The 26,033-nt window shown below is 45.2% G+C and overlaps 1 protein-coding gene across 4 annotated transcripts in view; it reads left to right on the top strand.

The window, feature by feature from the left end:
• Positions 1-5,830: 5,830 nt before the first annotated feature.
• Positions 5,831-26,033, top strand: part of PECAM1 (platelet and endothelial cell adhesion molecule 1) — a 66,821-nt gene continuing 46,618 nt past the window's right edge. For 2 of the 4 annotated variants that reach the window (XM_080677186.1, XM_080677188.1), the window contains exons 1-3: positions 18,304-19,014; positions 19,100-19,126; positions 24,961-25,254. In XM_080677186.1, coding sequence (XP_080533312.1) covers positions 18,951-19,014; positions 19,100-19,126; positions 24,961-25,254 — 385 coding nt within the window. In that variant the 5' untranslated portion in view covers positions 18,304-18,950. Of the gene's footprint in view, positions 6,182-6,358; positions 6,441-18,303; positions 19,015-19,099; positions 19,127-24,960; positions 25,255-26,033 lie in introns of those variants that run through there. The other 2 variants (XM_080677187.1, XM_080677189.1) reach the window with 2 other exon arrangements.

Consider the following 26,033-nt stretch of genomic DNA (forward strand, 5'->3'; position numbering starts at 1 on the left):
ACCCTGGGGTTTTAGGCTTGCAATGTGAAATTTTTTTTTTAATATATTTTATTGATATTTTACAGAGAGGAAGGGAGAGGGATAGGGAGCCAGAAACATCGATCAGCTGCCTCCTGCACACCTCCCACTGGGGATGTGCCCGCAACCAAGGCACACGCCCCTGACCGGAATCGAACCCGGAACCCTTCAGTCCGCAGGCCGACGCTCTATCCACTGAGCCAAACCGGTTTCGGCGCAATGTGAAAATTTATGTTTTATTTTTGTTAGAGGAGTGGCCCAAGTCCCTGCACCCCAGGGGAGCCCCAGCCTTAGGGAAAAGCCTGTGGTGACAGAGATGGTCCAGCCAGATGCCTTCAGAGCAGCACAGCTCACCTCTTCCTCTTGGTACGAGAGGATGAGCTTCTTTGGGGAGGACATTCCAGTTCCCCCTGATTCTGTGTGCTTATGGGACCAGCAGAAAGGGAGGGCTTTTGTGCGATGCTCAGCTTTCTCCTCACCACCTGAAGGGTCTCACTCCCCATAAGATCCCAGGAGAGCTGGAGGATTGAACGCTGTAGGGGCTACCTACTGCGTTAATCCCCCAACACCTGAGTCAGGGAGCATCTGGCCAGAGCTTGAATCCTTCAGGGACCAGAAACTGTCCAGTCCATTTTCTAAAAATAGAGGTTTTGATTGCGATAATAGTAGATTCATGCATTTGTAGTAAGTAATTCAGAGAGATCCCTAGTACTCTTGTCCTGTTACTCCCAATGGTAACATTTTATGAAACTACAATATGATATTGCAACCAGGATATTGATGTTGCTACAACCCAGTTTTACTTGTTCTCATTGTGTCTGTATGTAGTTCTATATCGCCTTGTCACCTGACAGGTTCATGTGTCCTCCACCAGTCAAGACAAAATTGCAGCACCACAGGGGCTTTTATTTTATTATTATTTTTTAAAATATATTTTTATTGATTTCAGAGAGGAAGGGAGAGAGAGAGAGAGTGACAGAAACATCAATGATGAGAGAGAATCATTGATAGGCTGCCTCCTGCACGCCCCCTTCTGGGGATCGAGCCTACAACCCGGGCATGTGCCCTTGTTGGGAGTCGAATCTGGGACCCTTCAGTCAGTAGGCCGATGCTCTATCCACTGAACCAAGCTGGCTAGGGCAGGGGCTTTTATTTTTTAAATATTTTTCTTTTAAGTTACTGATTTGGGAAAGAGAGAGAGAGGGAGATGGAAGGAAACATTGATTTGTTGTTCCACTTAGTTATGAATTCATTGGTTGATTCTTGTGGAGGGGAGATTGGTATTTGAAGTGCACGGCACATTTGTATCATTATCAGTCACTTCCGCATTCCAGGAGTTTCAGGTGTTCTCAGCTGGAGGCAGGAGAGAGCTGAGGCTTCTGGGTTTGGCCCAGCACTCAGGACATTCCTTAGAGGCCAGTGCCTGGATCAGATACCTGTCCTGACTAGGTATCAAACCTGCAACCTTGGTATCAGGATGATGCTCTAACCAGCTGAGCTACCTGGCCAGGGCCCTCCTTTGTCCTTTTATAGCCATACCCACTTCCTTCCCTGTCCTCATTCCCAACCTCTGGAAACTGCTAATCTGTCCTCCATGTCTAAAATGTTGTTATTTCAAAAATGTGTTATAAATAGAATCATATTTGGGGGGTTGGCTTTTTTGCTCAGCAAGAATATTTCCCTGGAGTTTCACCCAAGATGTTACATGCATCTGGTGCTCCTTCCTTTTTATTGCTGAGGAATATTCCATAGCATGGAATATTCCATGGCATGGATGAACCACGGTGTGCTAAACCATTCAGCCATTGGAGGACATCTGGGCTGCTTCCAGTTTTCCAAGAAAGCTGGAAGGGCAAATAAAGCCGTGTCAACATTCAGATCCAGATTTTTGTGTGAACATAACATTTTTTGTTTTGTTTTTTTAAAAATTTATTTGGGGAACTGGTCCATTTTAAAAAACAGCTCTAATTAAAGCAGATCCTTGACGTTTGTGAGGGATTCATTTGGAGATCTGTATGTGTTCTCACATCCTCAATATTAGAAATGTTTATACAGATTCCTGGCTTGGTCCTAACTCACACAAATCTCAGTTCTGCTAGAAGCACCGCTTCCTGTGCATATTCTCATGCCCCAGCTTGGCTGCCTTTCATATTTGGATGTTTCTAGTGATTCTAATTGTGTTTAATCAGGTAATGAAGCTGTAAAGAAACAGGAAACATTAAGACAGTTGTATAGAACAAATTGAAGGATGACGTCCTAGAATAACCTTGGTGAATAAATACTTCATATTCTGTGTACTTCAACTTTTTCAGATTTTGACCCCGTCAGTCGTTGTTCTGAGCCGAAGATTTTCCTATTGTGGGGCATTCAAAATGTTTTTCTTCTAGAGACACTGTGCAAAAACTTAAGGGCTCCGCGCTAGAATCAGGCAGCCAGGGCTCCAGTGCACTTGACCACTGAAACCAGCTGTGGGGCCTTGGGCAAGTGTACTAACCTCTCTGAGGGTCTTGTTTCTCTGTGGTACAGTGAGGATGCATGTGGTTCCTAGGATCCAACGAGACACTGGAAAACACCGAATGCTCCACCCACATGGGAAACACTGAATGCTCCATACATTTCAGCAGCAACCCCACTGGGAATAACACAGCCCTCCGAGGAAGGTGGTTTGAAGGGGGCTACTTGAGGGGGCCTGCGAGGGAAGAATTGTAACACACTTCCCAGAGAAAATCAAGTTCCCGCTGTCCCTCCCAACGTCAGCCAGTACGTCTCACTCTGTCACCCTCACTCCCAGATGGGCTCCTTTCTTCCTCAGTTCTGTGTCCCATCCGTGGCGTGTGTCATTCTTGAGTCCCCGGGGATGAAGACTGGGAGCACTTGGCCTGCATTTTGTTCTCCTTCTCGTTTTTTTGGTCCCTGTCATGCTTGCTGTTCGGTTGGTCAGTGGATGTGCTCAGGTTTCCACGAAGGGAAGTGCCGTCTGGTTGGTCCTTCATGAGCTCCACAAACAAAGTCACGGGCCTTCTCAGCATCAAGCCAGAACCGTGATCCCAGCCCACCAGCAACGGGCCACTAACCACCTCTGCAATGACTGATGACAACTGTCTCTTTTCCTTTTCTTTTCTCTTCAACCTGAAATCACTTCATCCCCAGGAACACTTCTCTGACTCATGGCTTTGGTTTTGACTAAGATTTGCCTCCTTAGCAGCCTCATCAATAAGGTGAAGAGATGTTCGGTAGCCACAGGTTTCCCCCAGAGAGAGAAGGAGTGGCTTGTGTGGCTGCTGGCATCCTTAGGAACTGGCATGTCTACTCACCTCTTGCCAACATTGGCTCAAAGGAGATGCCACAGATGTTTCTGGAAACATCTCCCTCTCCCTCGGCAGCCTTTAAAAACCTTCACGGAAGTTTGCCTCACCTGCTGTGTTGCAAAGTTCTAACTAAAATATACGGTGTCCCCCCAAAAATGTATACACACACTTTGAATAATTATAAAGGCAGTATTTATTAAAATACTTTTCATTTTCAAAATTGAGCTATCCGCTGTTACAGTGTGTATACATTTTTGGGACACCTTGTATACCTCCCTATCATTTCTCCCCAAAAGTAGAAAAAATGTCTAATTCCTCTTTCACGTAAAAACAACTGTGGCTCAGTTGGTTGAGCATCGTCCTATGAACCATGAGGTGCTGGTTTGATTCCTCCTGGTCAGGACACATGCATGTGGGCTCTGTCCCCAGTAGGGGGCGTGCAGGAGGCAGCTGATTGATGTTTCTCTTTCATTGATGTTTCTATCTCTCTCTCCCTCTCCCTTCCTCTCTCTGAAATAAATAAAAACATATTTTTAAAAAATACAATGTAATTATTTAAAGATTATTAACACATTGCCCCCAAATCTTAACATTCCCACTTCCTTCAAATGCTTCTCTTAGGATATGGTTTGAAGGTCCCTACTTCAGCATTTTCATCTCTGGTCCACCTGCCTTGGGGTGTCACACTCTCTCTGCCCCCAGAATCAAGCATGTATGACAAAATGCAGTGGCACTATCTCCTCCCCTCTTCTGAACTCTTTACTTCCTTTAATGCTGCCAACTTTGATGGGGCCACACCCTTTCAAACTCAACAGTCTCCCACGCATTCTACTGTTAAGTAGCATCCCCCTCATCCTGTATCTGTAGGTCAGTGTTGAGGAACTAAGATTAGGAACTTGATTTTCATATATATATATATATATATATATATATATATATATATATATATACACACACACACACACACACACATATACACTGAGTGGCCAGATTATTATGATCTCTGAACGCATAATAATCTGGCCACTCAGTGTGTGTGTGTGTGTGTGTGTGTGTGTGTGTGTATGTATATATTTATTTATTTATATTAGAGGCCCGGTGCATGAATTCGTGTATGGGTGGGGTCTGGACAGCCTGGCCAGGGGGAGAGGACATGGGCGGCTGGCCGGCATGCCTGCTGGTTGAACTCCTGGTCGAGGGGACAATTTGCATATTAGCTTTTTATTGTATAGGATATACACTGAGTGGCCAGATTATTATGCGTTCAGAGATCATAATAATCTGGCCACCATATATATATATATATATATATATATATATATATATATATATATATATATATATATCACCATTTGGCCCACTGCTTTCTTTTGACCGCCGATTCTGCCATTTGGCCTCTTCCCTACCCCTCTCAGTGCTGTATCATTAGTGATTCAATCATTGTGTTTTCAGCTAAAAGTGTCAACCAAGAGAGGGAAGAAGACAGAATCATGTGGCACTCCGCTAGAGAGCTCCTTTGAATGAACCCTGATCAAAACTCTTTTGGGCCTGGTTGGTGTGGCTCAGTGGTTGAGCGTTGACCTATGAACCAGGAGGTCATGGCTCGATTCCCAGTCAGAGCACATGACCAGGTTGGGGGCTCAATTCCCAGTGTGGGTCGTGTAGGAGGCAGCCGATCTATGATTCTCTCTCATCATTGATGTTTCTATCTCTCTCTCTCCCTTCCTCTCTGAAATCAATTAGAATATATTTTTAAAAAAAGAACTCTTTTGCTATAATTGTCCCACAAATGACAGGTGCCACACACTCCTCCATGAAGACCCCAGGACAGGCCTGGGTATATGTCTTTCTGAAATCCAGAAACCCTGTATCTGCAGTATTTGACTGTTTTAACAACCTAGTAACCCTGACAACAGTTGAAAGCTAGTTAACTTGTCCTGACATATTGTTAGAAAATCCTTGCTGGTTTCTGGTCATCTCTGCTTCCGGCCTGGTAGCTGCAAGTGTCCTCTACCAAAACTTGTAAGAGTTCTGCTCTGGTCAGCACTAGCTATTGGGTGCTAGGCCCCCATCCCGCTGAGCACCCCTTCTCCTGGCCCTCCTGCTTCATACCCCAGGCCTCATCTAGTCTTGAGTTCCTGGCCTGATCCCTCCTGGGCACAGCCCTCATAGGCAGCCCTTGTCAGGCCTGGCCCACACTCCCCAGTCTCTACCTTTCTGTAAACTCCAGCCACAGAGGCCTGGGCCCTCTCCATAATTGTTTTCGACAAAGACTTTATTGAAGTTCTGCACACTGTGAGCCATGACTCACTAGGAAAAGATTGTAGGGAATGCTTAGACACACAAAGTTTTTACATACCTAATAAATAATCTCTTGGCCGTTTTTTTGTTTTGTTTTTTCCCTGTTGGACTTTTGTAGAGGATGAGTATGGAGGCCCCTGTGATCTATGGTTTTGGAATTCCCTACCCCCATCCCTGTTTTCTTCAGCTCAGAACATTTTCTGGGCTTCAGGCTAGATAGTAGAAGAGGCAAGTTTGCTCCACACACCTTCATCACCCGGAGCCCAGGAATAGCACCTACTGGCTTGGTCCAAAAATCTGGAAGGAGAAGCCTCTTAGGTAAGAGCCATTGTTTCCTTTCAAAGCAGAAAACAGAGGCATCGGCTGAGAGCAGAGAAGAACGTGCCCTCGTGGCCCCAGCCTCTGCTTCCTTCTCAGCATCTCCGGCCAGATTTCCTTTTCAAACCGAGGTGACAGCTCATCGTGATAAGAAAGGTCACACACTTCTGCTGGCCCCACGAAAGCCAGTTGGACATGGACAAAGCTAATCACTCACTAGACTGAGAACCAATCCGGTAAGTTGTGTTTTAAGTATTTTAAAGCATTATTCTCTTGTAAATTCCAGAGCCTATGTGCGGAAGTGGGCAAACCCTAGAGGGATGATGGGAACAGCAGCTGTCAGCCAACATTCTGTCTCTTACTTTCTGTGTTTTCTGCTACTCTTCCTCAATCCCTAACATTAAAATATTCAGGGAAGGATGGATACCTAAAGCCCAAAGCTTGAGGCTTAAGAAAACCAGTTGGATAAATGGCTGCTACCTTCTGGGCCACCAGGTGAGGCTCGGGTACTCATAGAGGTGGGAGTCTTCAGGCACTGATGGGTGATGTGAGGGATGGGGACACTGTTCCTGTTGGTAAGTCCCATGAAAAAGGGGACGAGGCTCTATTAAACATGATTTTAAGTTATAGACATTGAACTTAATGTGATCCCGGCACATGGGCAGCTGCCAAGTCCCACCTGCCCCTGGGAATAAAGGGGTTCAGAGCTTAGACATTGAAGAGACTTGGGGCTCAGGCTGCTCACAGTAAATGTCTTTTGGGGGGACTTTTAAAAATTAAATGTATTGGAGCGACATTGGTTAATAGGATCATATAGGTTTCAAGTGTACATTTCTATGATACATGATCTGTATATTGATTGCATTGTGTTCCCACCACCCAAAGTCAAATCATCTTCCATCACCATATATTTGTCCTCTTTTACCCTTTCCCCCTCTTTATTTTTTCCATTACCATTTATCTCCCCTATACCCTCCTTCACCTCCACCTACCCCGTACCCCCCACAATCACCACATTGTTGTCCATGTCCATGAGTTCTTTTTCTCTTTTTTTCTCAATCCCTTTATTCCCCCAACAGCCCCCCACCTCACTCTAAGCTGTCAGCCTGCTCTCCATCTATGAGTCTGTCTCTGTTTTGGTTGTTAGTTCAGTTTGTTCATTACAGTGGTCGGCAAACTGCGGCTCTGTTGACTAATGAGTTTGCCGACCACTGCGTAAGGCATTAACCTTACCCAGAAGTTTTGACTTCAGGTTAAAGACATTAATACATTATTAAAATGTTTTTTAAGTGTTTTTCCCTAAGGCAGTGGTCAGCAAACTCATTAGTCAACAGAGCGGCAAACCCCATGTGGCTTGCGAGCCGCAGTTTGCCGACCACTGGTTCATTAGATTTCACATTGCTCACAGTCAATTTCAACTTCATTGCGGGTAAATAGTTTGAGGGGGGCTGACCAGAGAACTTCATCAGTGTTCCCTAGATTGTTGTTGAGTACACTTAGCATTTGCTCAACAACCTGTTTAAAAACAAACTCTGGTCTGGCCAGTGTGGCTCAGTGGTTGAGTGTCGACCTATGAACCAGGAGGTCATGGTTCAATTCCCAGTCAGGGCACATGCCTGGGTTGCAGGCTCAATCCTTAGTAAGGGGGAATGCAGGAGGCAGCCGATCAATGATTCTCTCTGATCACTGATGTTTCTATCTCTCTCCATTTCCCTTCCTCTCTGAAATAAATAAAAAATATATTTTTAAAAAAGATAATACACCTCATTAATAAAAAACACAAGAAAAGAAAAATAAATAAACTATGAATTGAAACCTGAGGATAAGCTGGAAACTGCCTGTACTTTAAACCTAAATCACTTTTTGTATCTAAAATTCATTCTGTTGATCTTTAGTTAAACCACAACCATTCTTTATCTCCCTCTCACCCCTGCTCTCCCCCCCCCCCCCCCCCCGGCCCCACTTCCCCAGGAGTTTTTTCTGGCAGGATAATTTCTCCAAGAATTTATGATAAACCAATTGGGGTTTCCTCTTATTTTAGTAAAGTTTATTCATCTTGGATAGAAAGGTCAGGAAAGGGAGAGCAAGGACCAAAAGTTATTCTATTGATTTTGATTGTTGTTATTATTATTATCATTACTGCTGCTATGACAGTATCAAGAGTAGCCACTATCTAATGGATGTGTGGTTTGCCAGTACTTCCAGGTTTTATCTTCATGAGGAATCCTCATATCTTCATGGAGGGGGTGGAGAGAATGATAGTAGAGTAAGCGGATTTGTAGCTTGCTGAACATTTATATCAAAAGAATTTTGATTAAGGTCAGCTTGGGGCAAGTCTCTGGTAGAGAGCCATAGGTCTTGATTGTTATTTCTCTATTGAATATTTTTATTAATGACTTGGATGAGGATTCTGGTGATCTGATAAAATCTGTGGGTAATTCAAAGCTGAGAGGAAGAAGTCCAAGGATAGAATCAATTGTCAAGAGAATGGATAAAGGCTCTGCCCTGGAGGTCAATCTTTTTTATTTTAATTAAATATGTTTTTATTGATTTCAGAGAGGAAGGGAGAGGGAGAGAGAGATAAAAACATCAATGAGAGAGAGAACCATTGAAATAGAACCAATGATTGTCTGCCTCCTGCACGCCCCACACTGGGGATCAAGCCCACATCCTGGACCAGGAATTGAACCGTGACCTCCTGGTTTATAGGTCGATGCCAAACTACTGAGCCAGGCCAGTCAGGCTGGAGGTCGATCTCTTTATCCACCTTAAACTGAGGAGGAAAGCTAGAGGGCAGCACCCAGGCAGGCCCTCCACTGGAGCTCAGTAAGACAGCAGTTTCCAGAGCAGCAGTTCAGATGGGGCAGGCTGGGCCCCAAACCAGACCCACGACTATTGCTATTAATACTCCTATTTTCATTGTTTTTATATTCCCATTGTACTCTGCAGATTAAATGTCTTTCAATGCCAGCTCTCCTTTGATCTTCATAACAAGAGTAAAATAGGTAGAATGAGCATATTATTCCCATTTATAGGCGAGGAAAGTGCACCTCAAGACACTGAAGTTATTAAACTGCAGAGAAGGGTCTGGAACTCCGGCTTCTGATCTGCATGTTAATTCACCAGATAGGCGGCTACAGGCTGGGGGAAATGGCTGACATCTTATTTCCTATCACCTTGGTCCTGAGATAGATGGGAAGTCAGCTGTGTGTGGTGCCTGTAGCTGCCTGGCAAGATCGCTGCCTGCCTCCCCACCCTTCCTCCCTGACCCCACCCCAGCTTCTCAGAAAAAAACACTTCCTGAGGTTTATTCTAGCAGGCAGCTTTTTCAGGCGGCAATGACTGAAGTGATTTGGGTTTGCGTGACGTTCCTGGTATTTGAAGGCAGAAGCACAGCATGTACAAACCATTCTGTCTTCCTTCAAGTCCCTTTGGCCAAAAAGGGGAGAAGAGGGCAGCGCTCCTGGGGAAATAGGGTCTTGGGCGAGTTGTTCATGCCTGGTGAGCACACCTGGGACCACCACCCTGGTGATGTATAAGTCAGTGACTTGATTAGTTACCAAAGAACTAAAATAGTTGTGGGGAACCTTTTTTCCTGATCAAGGAATTCACTTAGGAAAGGGGAAGGAAGGGGGAGACATGTAAAGGTCATGCACATATAAAAAACCACTGAGTTTATACTTTTTAAAAAGGTGAAATAGGAAACATTTCATTTAAACATTTTTAATTTTCAGCAAGACATTCATATGTTACAAATAAAGACTATGGAGCAAGATCATCTTTTTTAAAAATATATTTTTATTGATTTCAGAGAGGGAGGGAGAGGGAGAGAGATAGAAACATCAATGATGAGAGAGAATCATTGATCGGCTGCCTCCTGCACACCCCCTACTGGGGATCGGGCCTGCAACCCGGGCATGTGCCCTTGACCGGAATTGAACCCGGGATCCTTCAGTCCACAGGCCAACGCTCTATCCACTGAGCCAAACCGGCTAGGGCACATGATTGTCTTTTCAATGAATTAAATCAATGATGAAGAAAATATGCTTTAGTTCTTATGTCATAGCTCAGGCCTGAGAGGAGGAAGAGATTTCCATGAGAACTGGAAGGGGAGTGGTTCCTAAGGAAAGAGAGCGAGTGGGAGACAGACAGACAGACCCATGGAGGGTGGTGTGGGGAGGGTCTCCCGTGAAGATCCACAAGTCCTCTGCTGGACCAGCCCCTGGTCTTGGCTCATGGGGCCTCAGCATGTGACCCTGTGGTACTGTCTGGGCAGGGGCGGGGTGGTTCAATAGGCATTTTAAATGATTTCCAACCCTCTGAGGCACAGATTGTATTTTAAAATTCAATTTCTTAATTTGATCTTAATAGATAATACATTCACATGACTTAAAGACTAACAAGGACACCAAGGTTTATAATGAAAATCGCACTGAAAACTAGAAACCATTAGTGAGAGAAAGTAGACTTAAATGAAGAGATTTGCCACCTTCATAGGTCAGAATACTCAGTATTTTTTTTAATTTATTAAATCTTTATTGTTCAGATTATTACAATTGTTCCTCTTTTTTCCCCCATAGCTCCCCTCCACCCGGTTCCCACCCCACCCTCTACCCTTACCTCCCTCCAACTGTCCTCATCCATAGGTGTATGCTTTTTGTCCAGTCTCTTCCCACACCCCCTACACCCCTTTCCCCCCGAGAATTGTCAGTCCACTCCCTCTCTATGCCCCTGATTCTATTATATTCACCAGTTTATTCTGTTCATCAGATTTTTTATTCACTTGATTTTTAGATTCACTTGTTGATAGACATGTATTTGTTGTTCATAATTTTTATCTTTACCTTCTTCTTCCTCTTCTTAAAGAATACCTTTCAGAATTTCATATAATACTGGTTTGGTGGTGATGAACTCCTTTAGCGTTTTCTTATCTGTGAAGCTCTTTATCTGACCTTCAATTCTGAATGATAGCTTTGCTGGGTAGAGTAATCTTGGTGGTAGGTTCTTGCTATTCATCACTTTGAATATTTCTTGCCACTCCCGTCTGGCCTGCATAGTTTCTGTTGAGAAATCAGCTGACAATCGTATGGGTGCTCCCTTGTAGGTAACTAACTGTTTTTCTCTTGCTGCTTTTAATATTCTCTCTTTGTCTTTTGCTCTTGGCATTTTAATTATGATGTGTCTTGGTGTGGTCCTCTTTGGATTCCTTTTGTTTGGGGTTCTGTGCGTTTTCTGGACTTGTAAGTCTATTTCTTTCACCAGGTGGGGGAAGTTTTCTGTCATTATTTCTTCAAATAGGTTTTCAGTATCTTGCTCTCTCTCTTCTTCTGGCACCCCCATAATTCTGATGTTGGTAGGCTTGAAGTTGTCCCAAAGGCTCCTTACACTATCTTCAACTTCTTGGATTCTTTTTTCTTTTTGCTTTTCCAGCTGAGTGTTTTTTGCTTCTTTGTATTTCAACTCTTTGACTTGATTCTTGCGGTCCTCTAGTCTGCTGTTAGGTCTCTGTATAATATTTTTTATTTCAGTCAGTGTATGTTTAATTTCTAGTTGGTCCTTTTTCATATCCTCGAGGGTCTCGCTAAATTTATTGGCCTTTTCTAGAAAATTATTGAAAAACCTTATAACCGTGGTTTTGAACTCTATATTTAGTCATTTGTTTTTCTCCATTTCTTTCATTTGTGATTTGTTTCTTTGTCTCCACATTTTCGTTGCTTCCCTGAGTTGGTAGAGTAGCTTTGTGTGGTAGGTGTCCTCTAGGGCACAGTGGCTCAGCCTCCCCAGTTACCTGGGGTGGACACTCTTGGTGCACCCCTTTGTGGACTGTGTGCACAGCCCTGTTGTGGTTAAGCCTTGATTGTTGTTGGTATCACTGGGAGGAATTGACCTCCAGGCCAATTGGCTGTGAGGATCAGCTGTGTCTATGCTGGGAGAACTTCTGTGCTGGAGACACTCTTATGAGACAAGACTTGCAAAATTGCAAAAACCTCTGTGCTCAGCTTGGATGGGGCCGAGTTTCAGGGCAGAGCAGACAGACTTGCCTCCCATCAGCCCTGCCCTGTGAAGCCTCTATGTCTCAGTGTCCTGTGGTAATCACTGCAAGCACCTCTGAGAGAAAGCTGCCCTCAAGTTTTGCCCGCTGCCAGACAGTCCAGTTTCTCCCCGAATGAGTTGGGGTTTCCAGAAACTTGCCCAGAACTGGAGTTCAGCGCAGTCAGGAGCTTCCGTCTCCCTCCCGCTTTAGAAAGCCAGCAGTGCACTCAGCCTCCCGTGCATTCTGCAGTCAGTCCTCTCTGTGCGCGTGCGCGCCTCCGGACTTCTGCCTTCCGCAGCTCCTGAGTCTCAGTGTGCTTTCTCTTTTCCTGACAGTCCAGATTCCCCCCAAATGAGTCTGGTGTCCCAGCGTCTCGCCCGGGACTGGAGTTCAGTGCAGTCGGGAGCTTCCTTCTCCCTCCCGCTTTAGAAAGCCAGCCGCACACTCAGCCGCCCGTGCACACAGCTGCCTGTCCTCTCCACGTGCCAGTCTCTGTACCTCAGCCTTTTGCAGCTCCTCTGAGTCTCAATGTGCTTTTCTCTCTTCTTCTAGTTGTAGAATTTCCACTCAGCCAGCTTTCCTGTGGTTCTGGATGGTGTCCGTTTTGTCTTTTAGTTGTAGTTTTGATATTGTTGTGCGAGGCAGCAGTTTAGGTGTTTACCTATGCCATCATCTTGGTTTCTCCTGCAGGATCTACTCAGTATTCTTTAAATATATTTTTATTGATTTCAGAGAGGAAGGAGAGGGAGAAAAATAGAAACATCAATGATGAGAGAGAATCATTGATTGGCTGCCTCTTGCACATCCCCTACTGATGATTGAGCCCACAACCTAGGCAGGTGCCCTTGACTGGAATTGAACCCAGGACTTTTCAGTCCACAGGCCGACGCTCTATCCACTGAGCCAGACCAGCGAGGGCCAGAATACTCAGTATTGTTAAGATGTCAGACCTCCTCAAATTGATTTATATAAATTTAGTGCAATTCCAATCAAAATCTCAGAAGGCTTTTTATTGAGTAGAAATTTAGAAGCTGATTTTAAAAATTCAGATAGAAGGGCAAATACCCTAGAAAAGCCCAAATAACTTTGAAAAGGAAGGAAAAGTTTTGAGCATTAAGACTATCTGACTTAGCCTTAGCTGGTTTGGCTCAGCGGATAGAGCATTGGCCTGTGGACTGAAGGGTCTCGAGTTCGATTCCTGTCAAGGGCACATGCCCGGGTTGCGGGGCTCGATCCCCAGTTGGGGGCGTGCAGGAGGCAGCCGATTGATAATTCTCTCTCATTATTGATGTTTCTATTTCTCTCTCCCTCTCTCTTCCTCTCTGAAATCAATAAAAATAAGTTAAAACAAAGACTATCTGATTCTAAGATATAAAGCTACAGAAATCAAAACAGTGTGGTACTACATAAAGATAAATAAGTCAATGAAACAGAATAAGACTCCAAAATTAAACCCACTTATATATTGATTTTCAACAAAGGCGCAAAGAGAATTCTCTGGAGAAAAGACAGTCTTTTTAACAGATAGTGCCATTCAACAAATGGAAGAATTGGACATCCGTGGTGCAAAAAATGAATGAATGAATGAATGAATGAATGAATGAATAAATAAATAAATAAATAAATAAATAAATAAAAGAACTTTGATCAATACCTTGCATCATACATCGAAGTTAACCCAAAATGGAGAATAGATCTAAATAAAAAACATGAGGGAAATCTTTGTGACCTATGTGACACCAAAAGGTTGATCCATAAAAGAAAACATTGATAAACTCGATTTTATTTGTTAAAAGTTAAAAACTTCTGCTTATCAAAAGACACCATTAAAAGGCTATGAAGACATGCCACTAACTGGGAGAAAATATTTGCAAGTCACATAGTTGATAAAGGACTTGTTTCCAGAATGTATTAAGAACTCTAAAAACATGGTACTCAGAAAACAAACAGCCCAGACTTGGTGGCTCAGTGGTTGAGCATTGACCTATGAACCAGGAGGTCAGGGTTCGATTCCAGGTCAAGGCACATGCCAGGGGTTGTAGACTCAATCCCCAGTGTGGGGTGTGCAGGAGGCAGCCGATCAATGGTTCTCTCTAATCATTGATGTTTCTCTCTCTTTCCCTTCCTCTCTGAAATCAATAAAAACATATTTTTTAAAAAATGAAGGAAATAAACCTTATCAGAAGATGTAGTTATAAAATCCAGAGTGAAAAGCTTGTATAAATGAGCCTCATTAAGGCCTTCACTAATTTATTACCCAAGCTGAAACTTGCTCAGATTCCTTTCTAATGAGTGCTAACTTTCTTTGTCTTATTTCTCAGAAATGTATTGTTGTTTTTTTGTCTGAAAAGTATAAGAAGTTGCCTAATTCAGTCATTTCTTTGAGCTTTATTTTATGATCTGAGCGTCATATTGTGATTCTCCTGGGCACAAGCATTACATTGGGTTTCCCCCTGTTTACCTGGTTTTCTGGCAATTTTATTATTTTATTATTAGTCCAGCCGTAAGAACTGAAGAATGATGGGGTGGGGATTATTCTCCTCCCTGACCATATGTACACTTGCTTAATTGTGGCTGTTGTGTCATGGGATATACTTATGTCAACACTTCTAATTGTACCTTTTAAATATGTGCAGTTTAGCCCTAGCTTGTTTGGTTCAGTGGATAGAGCACCGGCCTGCAGACTGAAGGGTCCCAGGTTCAATTCTGGTCAAAGGCACATGCCCGGGTTTCGGGCTCGACCCCCGGTAAGGAGCATGCAGGAGGCAGCCGACCAATGACTCTCTCTCATCATTGATGTTTCTATCTCTCTCCCTCTCCCTTCCTCTCAGAAATCAATAAAATATATTAAAAAAATAATAAATATGTGCAGTATACTGTATATCAATGATACCTCAATAAAGATGTTAAAACTTTCAACTTATTATAATTTTAAAAGATATTTCAAAAAAGTAGTAGTTTCATAATTTAAAACTAAAAAGTAGGAAAAATTTACAATGAAAGGGTGCCAACTGCCCAGTTCTCACCACCTGTCCCCCCACCACAGATAACAGGAATTATTTGTATTGCTACAGATTTTCCAAAAATTAATGTTTACCTTTACTGATTGTAAAATATCTTCATCTTTAGTAAACAGCAAGTCAAACAAAGGTTTACATACCCTTAGAGGGGCAGGTAAGCCCTAGGAGAGCCTGCTACTTATGCCCGGCACTGAAAGAACACACTATGACCCTTTTTACCTATTTCTGAATTTCAGATACTTTTTATTGTTATCTATCTGTTCATATCCTTTGCCCATATTTCTACTGTATTGTTTTTTTAAAAAATATATTTTATTGATTTTTCACAGAGAGGAAGGGAGAGGGATAGAGAGTTAGAAACATTGATGAGAGAGAAACATCAATCAGCTGCTTCCTGCACACCCTCTTCTGGGGATGTGCCCACAACCAAGGTACATGCCCTTGACTGGAATTGAACCTGAGACCCTTCAGTCCACAGGCCGACGCTCTATCCACTGAGCCAAACCAGTTAGGGCTCTATTGTATTGTTGATCTTTTTCTTCTTTTACCTCTTTTTAAAAAATATTTTTTCTTGATTTCTGAGAGCTTTATACATATTAGAAAGATTCACTCTTTGTTTAGGATGTGAGTTGCAAATATATTTTCCAGTTTTTCTCTTGACTAAATTTTTTTTTTTTTTTTTTGCAAAGCAGACTTTTCATGGAGTATAATTTAACAGTCTTTTCTTTTATGGCTTCTGGATTTTAAGTCATAGTTAAACCAGCCTTTACCATTCCAAGATTTTGAGGAATTCTTTCATGTTTTCTTCTAGAACTTTTACGGTTTCCTTTGTACCTTCAGATGGTTGGTCCATTTGGAATTTGTTCTGGTGCATGATGTAAGTTGTAGGATACAGTTTTTCTGCTTTTCTTTTAAAACACTGACATTTATTTTTTAAATAAAGCCTTTCCCCCCCCCCCCCCTTCCTGGTGTTCTAAAAGTATTAGCATTGAATCTGAAACAATGACTAATTTTAAGAAGTTTACTTTTAAACTTAGGGGTAAGGGAAGGGACATTTGTCCCTATTGCTTGAGAAGCAAAAGTTGCTTACTCTACAGTATGTGAGAGTTACCTTTGAAGTCAACATTTATTTTCTTACTCAGGGTGTATCCTTTTTTCCTGACAAATCAAAATTTGGTATGTGGGTGGGAATACTTTCCAGTAGATTGCCAAAGAAGATGTTTTATAGAGTGGGAATGGAGAACACAAAACAACAAAAAGCAATAGGAAAACTCCTTTATGCTCGCATTGCTCCTCAACAGCTCTTATAAAAACTTACTGAATTGCAGGTCAGAGAAAAGAATTTTCTTGAGCTGGAAGCCATCACGTCTTGGTACTGGCCCTGAAGCAGAGAAATCTTTGGTTTCCATAATCTCAGTTCAAGTCTGACTTAGCGTTACCATGTGGCAGTAGGAGAGGGTAGCATTTCAGACACAACATGGCATGCCGACTTATGATGAATGGGTAGGAGTCAGCCATTAAAAAAGGAGGGGGAAGAATACTCCAAGTAGGGGAACAGCATTGGCAAAGGCACAGACATATGGTGTGTTCTGGGAACTGGTAAATTCTAACAGCAAGAACGCAGGGTCAAGGAAGGCAGTGGGTGAGAGATGTCGATTTAAGAAATGTCCAAGAGCATTTCTTAAGAAATGTCCACTGGCTGGCACGGCTCAGTGGTTGAGTGTCGATCTATGAACCAGGCGGTCATGGTTCAATTCCCTGTCATGCCTGGGTTGAGGCTCAATCCCCAGTGTGGGGCGTGCAGGAGGCGGCCAATGATTCTCTTTCATCATTGATGTTTCTCTCTCTCCTTCCCTCTCCCATCCTCTCTGAAATCAATTATATATATATATATAAAGAAATGTCCAGGAGCATTTGAGATCTTGTTCCCTGGCATATGCTGTCAATTTGGCATAAATAAACTCATAAAAAAGAGAAAAAAAGTCCAAATCTGTGGAGCATTTTTATAGGTGTTTATCTGAGCCCAAACTGAGGACAATTGCCAGGAAGCAAGATCTCAAATGCCCTGGAGAATGATAGTTTTGCAGTTTCTGTTATGCATTAGAAATTAAGGAGGGAATATAAGGAAGATTCCAAGAAGGTGAGAGAAAACAAGGTTACAGGATAGTTAACAAGATTATGTGCTCTCTCTTTTGTTTGTTTATTGTCTAATGTTTTACGTATGTCTCCTTCCTCCCCCCCATTGACCCCCCCCACCCCCCAGCCATTCCCACCCCAGGCAAGCCCCCACCGCCCCAGGGTCTGTGTCCATTGGTTATGCTAATATGCATGCATACAAGTCTTTTGGTTGTTCTCTACACGCCCCCACACCTCCCCTGCCAAAGGACCTATGTGTTCTCTTTTTTTATTTTTTTCATCTAAAAAATAATTTTATTTTTTTAAAATTTCTTTATTGATTAAGGTATTACATATGTGTCCTCATCCCTCCATTAACCCTCCACCCCCCCCCCCACACTCATGCCCTCACCCCCCTGGTGTTCGTGTCCATTGGTTAGGCTTATATTCATGCATACAAGTCCTTTGGTTGATCTCTACCCACCACCCGCGGCCCCCCCCAGCTCCCCCTCCCCCCCCCCCCCCCCGCCACCTCCCCTGCCAAAGGACCTATGTGCTCTCTTGAGGGTGGTTACCTAGAGGTTCAAAGGTGTGTTAACCTAGATGCACAAAAACGACGCACAGGGTCTGCTTAAGGCAGGGGTCCTCAAACTATGGCCCGCGGGCCACATGCAGCCCTCCGAGGACATTTATCTGGCCCTCTGGGTGCCGCTGCCTGTCCTGCTTAGCAGCCGACTTGTCCCGGGCCCGCAATGCACATAGGAATTTGTTCATAGTTTTTTGTTTGTTTTTTTAAACTATAGTCCGGCCCTCCAACGGTCTGAGGGACAGTGAACTGGCCCCCTGTTTAAAAAGTTTGAGGACCCCTGGCTTAAGGCAAAGACGGACCTTTTACTAAAAAGTTATAGGCCCTGGCTGGGTAGTTCAGTTGGTTAGAGTGAGGTTCCGATACGCCAAGGCTGTGGTTTAATCCTTGGTCAGGGCACATACAAGAAGGAGCCAATGAATGCATGAATAAGTGGAACAAATCGATAACCCACCCCTTCCTCCTTCCACTTTCTCGAAAATCGATGAAAACAAAAAGTTACATGTCTGAGCTTGAGCTGTCCAACTCAGATAGGAATTTATGATTAGATCACCCTGGGAGGTTATTTCCCTAAACTCCTTTTTGTCCACGGATACCAGGCTGGAGAGATAAGCAAGGGCTGGAAGGCGGAGGGTTGTAAATTGGCTTTCTCTGGAGGGCAGTGGGAGCCATTAGGAGGTTTCCCTGATGAACCTGCGATGATCTGGAAAAGTCAGCCCCGTCCCACGGCCTTGCCGGGAAAGGCAGGAGGTCCACACTTAGGCTGTGTGGAAAGAGCCCCTTTGGGGGGGGGGGCAAAGGAAAACAGAGGGGTCTTGCTGTGTGCCTAAGGAGAGAGGCCTTTGGGCTGGAAGTTGGAGAGAGAGGAGCCCTCTTCCCCTGCATGAGAAGGGGCTCCCTACCCAGCCTAATGAGGAGGGTCAGGAAATCTGAGGCGAAATGACCACTTGCGCCTTTTTCCCCTTAAAAACTAAACAAAGCAGCTGTGTTCAGTGGCCCCTCAGGAAGACCAGTCATTTCCTGAGGAGATATCAGGCCAGCCCAGGCATTGTTCCTGGTTTCCAGCAATGGCCGCCATTACCTGACCAGCATCGCAGCCCATCTCCTCTCGCTGCGCTGGGAGAAGTCACCAGAGTGATCTTCGTGCTTTTCGCAGGGCGGCTCCTCTGCGCTGCATGGGAAGTGTCTTCTGCCCCCGGGGCATGGCCCAAAGGCAGCAGTAACTGCCCGCACGCAGTCTTGCTTTCAGGATGCAGCTGGGGTTGACTGAAGAAGGCAAGATGTGGCTGGGAGTCCTGCTGGTACTTCTGCTCTGTGAGTTTTATTCTCTTTCGACATCACTTGCACTTCGTGAGAATTGAAGCAAATGAAGTCAACGTATTTCTTCTGTCTTTTCCAGGTTCGAGCCTCGAGGGCCAAGAGAACTGTAAGTTGTAAAGTTTCTACCTAGGTTCATTGTGTCTTTTGAGATTCTTAACTCTCATGTTGAATTGCTTGGGTTAATATCTGTAACAATTGAGAAAACATAGTCCAATTGAGAGCTGAAGTTTATTGCTTTGTGGCATTTTTAGAAGGTTTTAGAAAGAAAAGAAAAAACTCTTGTTCTAAGCCAAGTTCTAATCAGCATGTTCTAGAAGTAGCATACATTTGCTAGATCCTAGTTAATTGCTGTATGTTAGGTTTGAGGAGGTGATTTTAAAAAGTGAGTGATTGCATGATTTGTTTTTTTGTTGTTCTACCATAAATTTCTCATTTGCATATTCTACCCCCTTCCGAATGGTTTTATTCCCAAGTGAAATGTAATCAGTTTGTTAGATTCAGGACGGCAGAACAGAGTTTAAATTGTTGTTACAGTTTTTTCTCCCAAATGACCTAAAACATATTGGGTTTCATTTCTCATACATCCATGAGGCTGCAATTATAACTGCAATACTGTGTGGTTGTGCACAGGGAGGGGGCTTATCCTTGAAGTCTGTTTTATCATCCACTTTGGAGCTAATTTTGAAACAAGTTAAGTGGGTATGGTTTTGCTTCATCTGGGACCCTATGAAAGAGGGGGCTGGGCTGGGGCTGGGGGCTTAGTAGAGCCCACAGAGCAGGATCCCTTGTCAGTGGTCACTTCAGTCAGCAAAGAATGGGGGTGACTGGGTTGTAGACAATTGTACAGCCTCTGGAGATGATGTACTTGGATGATGCTGGTTTGATGAGCCAGGGCTCAGCAGAGGCTCCAGGACAAAGAGGGCTGGTGTGGTTACTAGCAAAGCCCATCTGCAGGTCTCCAGGTCAACTGCCCATATGCTATTGCAGGCATTTGATCCCCATGGCAACCCAGGGAGGCATGATATCCATTATCATCCTCATCACCCCAATTAACTGATGGTGTCTCTGCATCTCAGAGAAATAACCGACTTGCCTGATGGAGGGAGAGCCAGTTGGCAGGGCATCGGCACTAGAATCTCCACCTTCCAAAACCCGCCGAGTCTGTCTGGAGCCTTAGGCCTGCCTCACCTCTTTACGGCCAGTCTTACTTTGCCTCTGTGAACCCTTTTCTCGGAGCGGGGATGATAAGAGGATTAACCATGGACTCCCGTGAGGGTGAGAGTAGCTAAAAGGAAGTGACTGGCCTGCCCAGCATGTGATGAGTGATGGTTTACTACTCGCAGTCCTGGGTCCTCCCCACATTTACAATCCCTCCTGCACCACCCTCTCTGTCCAGCCAGCCCACTCCCGCCAGCTTTTGACCAACCACACCCTGCCAACACTCCTGCCTCTGGGCTTCTGTGTCTCTTGCACATCCGGTTTCCCAGGACCTCCAGACTCTCCCAGTTCCTTCCCCACCTCAGATGGAAGTAAATCACCCCCTTCCCAAGGTTCGTAGAGAAAAAGTCTTTGTACCTTCAGGGAAAACCTGGGAACTGCACGACTCAGAGCAGGAGGCTCTCCCATTGCTTCCTCAGGCATCCTCCTTGTTGTTGTTTTTTTTTTTTTTCCTTTTTCTTTTTCTTTTAATCTTAATTGTTGAAAGTATTACATAGATCCTCCTTTTCCCCCATTAACCTCTTCCAGCCCCGATCCTGTCCTGCCCCGCCCCATACTCTCACTATCCTATTGTCTGTGTCCACTGGTTATGCATATACATATACAAGTTCATTGGTTGATCTCTTCCCACACCTCCGCCTTGTTTTACACTTGAGGAAACTGAGGCCTGGAGGCCAGAAAGTACTTGTGCACTGGGTGTGAGAGTGGAGGCTAGGGTCCAGGTCTCCCATTCCTCAGGCCGCCCAAGACCATGCTGTCAGGGCATTGGACATGCATGACCTATTGTTGCAAGCGGCGGGAACAGCACCAGGTGCTAGACTTGTGGGGTCAGACTGGACGTGGGTTCAGCAACGTTGGTACTTGAGTTCTGGCTAGGAAAGAATTCAGAGCCAAGACTCCAACTTTAAGAGAATATCTACTTATAAAATCGAAAAGGTAGAAAAACTAATTTGTAGAAGAAATGGGCTTAGGAAACAAATTATAGAGGCAAAGGAAGGGCCCTAGGAGGCTGGGACTGAGGAAGGTAATGGGGTGGGGAGGGGAGGATGGGCAGGAAGAGGGACAGGGAAAGGCACAGGTGTGCTGCGGGGAGGGAGAGCCTGTGGGTCCTCTGTCCTAAGGGTTTTATGGTTGGAGATTTTAGGGGAGGTCCCAGGGGAAGAGCTCAATAAATATTCAGCAGCTTTCCAGGTGTGTCCTTTCAGGGTTGTGGTCTCCACTGATGGATTGGCCTTGGCCAGGGCAGGGGGTCATTATTTCATGCAGCTGGTCCTGAGGTCAGCCCTGGGGTGGCTGGTTTGGCTGCTTTTCTGGGCCTGGAGCTGAAATACAACTGAGGCCCAGAGGTTATCTCTGGAGGAAAGGCCCGGGGTCCAAACCTCAGTGGAGATACTGGGGGAGGAAAGGTCACCATGGGGGTGAGGTCCCACCCTGTAACTGTCCATTGCTAGGCACCCAGGGCTTTGTGTCCTGGTGACCTCCTGTACCTGGCCCATCGTCCTTGCTCTGCTCTCGCCTGTAACTGCCCTCCACACCAGGAGCCTGCTCCACTCCGCAGGCTCTCTGTGGTTGAGGTGCTTGGTCAGCCTGGGCCTTTTCCACTCCTTTATCTCAGGCCCTCAGCCCACGCGGCCTGCCAGTCTCAGGAGATGATCTCAATCCCATCTTCACCTTGAAAACAGTGCTGTCTGGAGGGAACTCCCTCAGCTTCCCGTCCTGCCCTGGCTGCAGGCTTATCTGCGTCCCCACCCATCCTCCCAGCTTCCCTCCAGATTCAGAGAGACGTCTGCCCCGCCCCCCTTGCACAGACCAGGGCCAGCCTGTCCCCCTGGGGTCTGAGCCCAGGCCTTGCATCGCCCCCCAGGATCACAATCTATAATTTATGCAATTGCCATCCCACTTTTAGTATCTTTCCCCGTCCCCTTTCTTGGTCTTTCCCCACAAACTTGATGGGTGGTTCTTATTATTTTTTTTTGGGGGGGGGGTTGGGAAGGAAAATCACACACAACCCACCCACCCCCTCCATTTATCTCGTGTCCCCTATCTGAAGGCTGATTTATACTCACTGTCTGTGCTTCCTCACCTCTCAGTCAGCCCTCAGCCCTCACTCAGCACCTGGCTGTGCACCCCTCCCACCCCCACCCCCGGCCTTCCCTGCTCTGGAAACCTCTCCTGGAGCCTCTGATGGCAAAGCTGTGAACACTCCGGCCTCAGCTCTGGGGCCCTGTGCTGCCTTTGCACTAAGCCTCCTTCCTTGGCCTCCTGGACCCTCTTCCCTGGCATTCTCTTACATCCCTGACAAACCCCAGGGGATGTTTGGACTTTCCCAGGATTTGAACTCCCTCCGTCCCCTCGTCTCTGCAGGCTCACAGGTCTTATTCTCTCTGGAACTGCTCAACCCCCTCTGCTCCTCCACATACCCCGCTGGTCTAGCAGAGCCCTGGCCTGTCCCCTGAGCATCATGCGGGGCCAGTAGGTGACATGGCCTCCTAGTCATCTCCCAGGTCCCTCAAACCAGTCTCATCACCTGACTTTCTTCTTCACCCTTATCTCTTTCTGCTATATCCTCCTGGGTACCTAATCCAGGACCTTATTTTCCACTCTTGTCTCAACCCCCATATTCGATCAAACAAGTCTTTAAACATTTTTTAAATAAAATATATATAACATAAAATTTATTTTTTATTATTGATATTTTGTATATTCATAATGTACAAACATCACCACTGTCTAGTTCCAGAAACGCCCCCTCCCGCCCCCGAAATAAGTCCTTTTGTGTCCGCTCAGTATTTCTCAAGTCCATCCCTCCCCTTCATTCCCACTGCACCTGCCTTCTCTGAGGCCTCTTTAGCTTTCACCTGAACCCTGTCCAAGCTGGTCTCTCTGCCCAGCCCACAGTGATCTTTATAAAGCCCATTGTCATCCTGTCACCCTTCTCCTAAACACCCTCAGGACAGGACCCAGCTTGTCAGCCCAGCAGGCAAGGCCCTCTATTCTGGCACCTCCTACATGGCTCTCGTGGCCCCTCCGGCCCCATACTCTGGTTCCTGGAACTGTTTGTGCCCAGATTCATTCATTTGTCATGCCCCTGTGTCCTGGTACATGCTGTTCTGCCCGAGCACCCCTGTTCTTGGCTAGGTTAAGGCTTGGTTCAGGAGTCACTTCCTTCAGACTTTCCTTGGCCTCTCCTGGGCAGCCTTCCTCTTGGTGTTTGCATCACTGTACTCCAGTTATCTGGGCCTCCACCAGCCGGCATGGTCCATGACAGCAGGATGATTTTGTATTCACCTTGTAAGCCCACCACCTGGCGCAGGTGCTCAGTGAATGTCTCACTGAAGGAGACTCCAACTGAACTTGGAGAAATTTCGGATTCAAATGAGCAGACGGGCCAGCATGCTCTATGCTGAGCACTGAAGTTCAGCAGGGACTCCATGCTTCATGGCTCCCGGTGATTTTCCAGACAATAGTGTGTGGCTTCTCCCTCTCTCCCCCCACCTTTCTTTCTGAGTCATTTCCAGGTTGAGGGACACGTGGCTGGCTGAGTCATAATGTCTCATCTTCCCGGGAGCATCAGCTGATTGGTAGCTGGAGGCAGAAGAAAGCAGGCCCCTTGGTTGTGGGTTTGAGGATTTGGCACTGTGGGCACTGTACTATGGTGATTCTGTTACTTTGTATTCTCCTTCACCAGCCTTCATCTCCCCAGATTGAAAAGATCTGACATAATTTAATATATATATTTTATTGATTTCTGAGAGGAAGGGAGAGGGAGAGAGATAGAAACCTCAATGATAAGAGAGAATCATTGATCAGCTGCCTCCTACTCACCCCTATTGGAAATCAAGCTCACAACCTAGGCCCGTGGTCGGCAAACTGCAGCTCGAGAGCCACATGCGGCTCTTTGGCCCCTTGAGTGTGGCTCTTCCACAAAATACCACAGCCTGGGCAAGTCTATTTTGAAGAAGTGGCATTAGAAGAAGTTTAAGTTTAAAAAATTTGGCTCTCAAAAGAAATTTCAATTGTTGTACTGTTGATATTTGGCTCTGTTGACTAATGAGTTTGCCGTCCACTGATAAGATCACATAAGAAATGATGAACCAGAACTTGCATGCTTGTCTGCCTGAATCCTATGCTTCCTCTAGGGGCCACAGTGTGGCAGCTCATGTGCTACATATATCTTAAGGATGTGTTTTATTTATTTTTATTTTAAAAATATATTTGTATTGATTTTAGAGAGAGGAAGGGAGAGGGAGAGATAGAAACATCAATGATGAGAATCATTGATCAACTGCCTCCTATACACCCCCTACTGGGGATCGTTGAGCCCACACCGGAGCATGTGCCCATCACCTTTCTCACTCATCTCCCTGGCATTTTCCTAACCCGAAAATGTAGGCATTAGACATGGTCCCAATGACCCTGGGACCTTTCAATCCGCAGGCCGACATTCTATCCACTGAGCCAAACCGGTGAGGGCAGGGGCATGTTTTACTTGTCACACTCTGAAGACTGCCACCTTGTCTTGGTGGAATATGAGCAGCTTAGTACCAACTGCCTCATGCTTGATCCACTGCCCAGAGTCATTTCCCATTTGGCCCCTGTAGGCATGTGGGACCCCTGGACACTATACTGCGTAGGGTGATGACAAGCCAGTGTGGTGAAGGTCACCAGAACAATGCTGTTTCTCAGATAACAGGAGTCTTCCTTTCTTCCCTTCTTATTTAGCTTTTACCATCAACAGTGTCCACATGGTGATCCTGCCAAAGCAGGAGGTGCAAAACGGGGAGAATCTGACCCTGCAGTGCATCGTGGACATCAGCACCACTTCTCATGTCAGGCCTCAGCACCAGGTGCTGTTCTATAAGGATGACGAGCAGTTTTACAACGTCTCCTCCATGAAGAGCACAGAGAGTTATTTCATCCCCCAAGCCCGGGTCTACAATGCAGGGATATACAAGTGCACTGTGATTCTGAACAACAAGGTGAAAACCACATCGGAGTACGAAGTGACGGTGAGAGGTGAGTCCCTGGAATCGAACATAGCTCAAGCAGATGAAGCTAACACATGCAGTAGCAAGAACAGTGATTGAATGCGTAGTAACACTAGGCCTACCTGCTCACCCATCACCTTTCTCACGCATCTGCCTGGCATTTCCCCAACCTGAAAATGCAGGCATTAGACATGGTCCCAACATGCCTGGCTATTTCTCACCATCTTGCCTTTGCACATGCTGTTCCCTGTCCCAGGAATTCCCTTCTTCATCTCATCTCCTCGTGAATTACTATTTCTCCTTGAAGACTCAGCTCAATGATCTTTTCTCTGACACGTTTCCAGACAAAATTGATCTCCCCCAGGGTCCTCACAGCTCTTGTTCTCTCTCTACATTTAATGGCGTTTGTATAAAGGTCATTGAGTCAAAGTTTGACACTGGATTCTGTAGTCAGTCTGTCTGGATTCCAATCTGGGCAAGTCCCTGAACCTCTCTAAACTTGAAAATTCTCATCAGTGAAATGAAGATAATAATAATACCCAGCTCAGGGAATTTTGAGAGGATTAAAAGATACCCTTGGGCAAAGGGCTTAGCCTAATACTAGCACATAATGAGTGCCCAGTAAAGGGCATTTACTCTTTTACTTGATATTGTAACTATTTCTCACTCATGTGTCTGCTTTTCTGGACTGTGAGATCACGAGCAAAGAGGTGGTACTGTGTTTAATCTATTTTTGTATCTCAAACAAAGAATCTGGCTCACAGTAGGCCAACAATAAATTATGGTGAAATAAAATTAAACAGATAA

The sequence above is a fragment of the Plecotus auritus genome, assembly GCF_963455305.1.
Source record: "Plecotus auritus genome assembly, chromosome: 7".
Lineage (NCBI taxonomy): Eukaryota > Metazoa > Chordata > Mammalia > Chiroptera > Vespertilionidae > Plecotus > Plecotus auritus.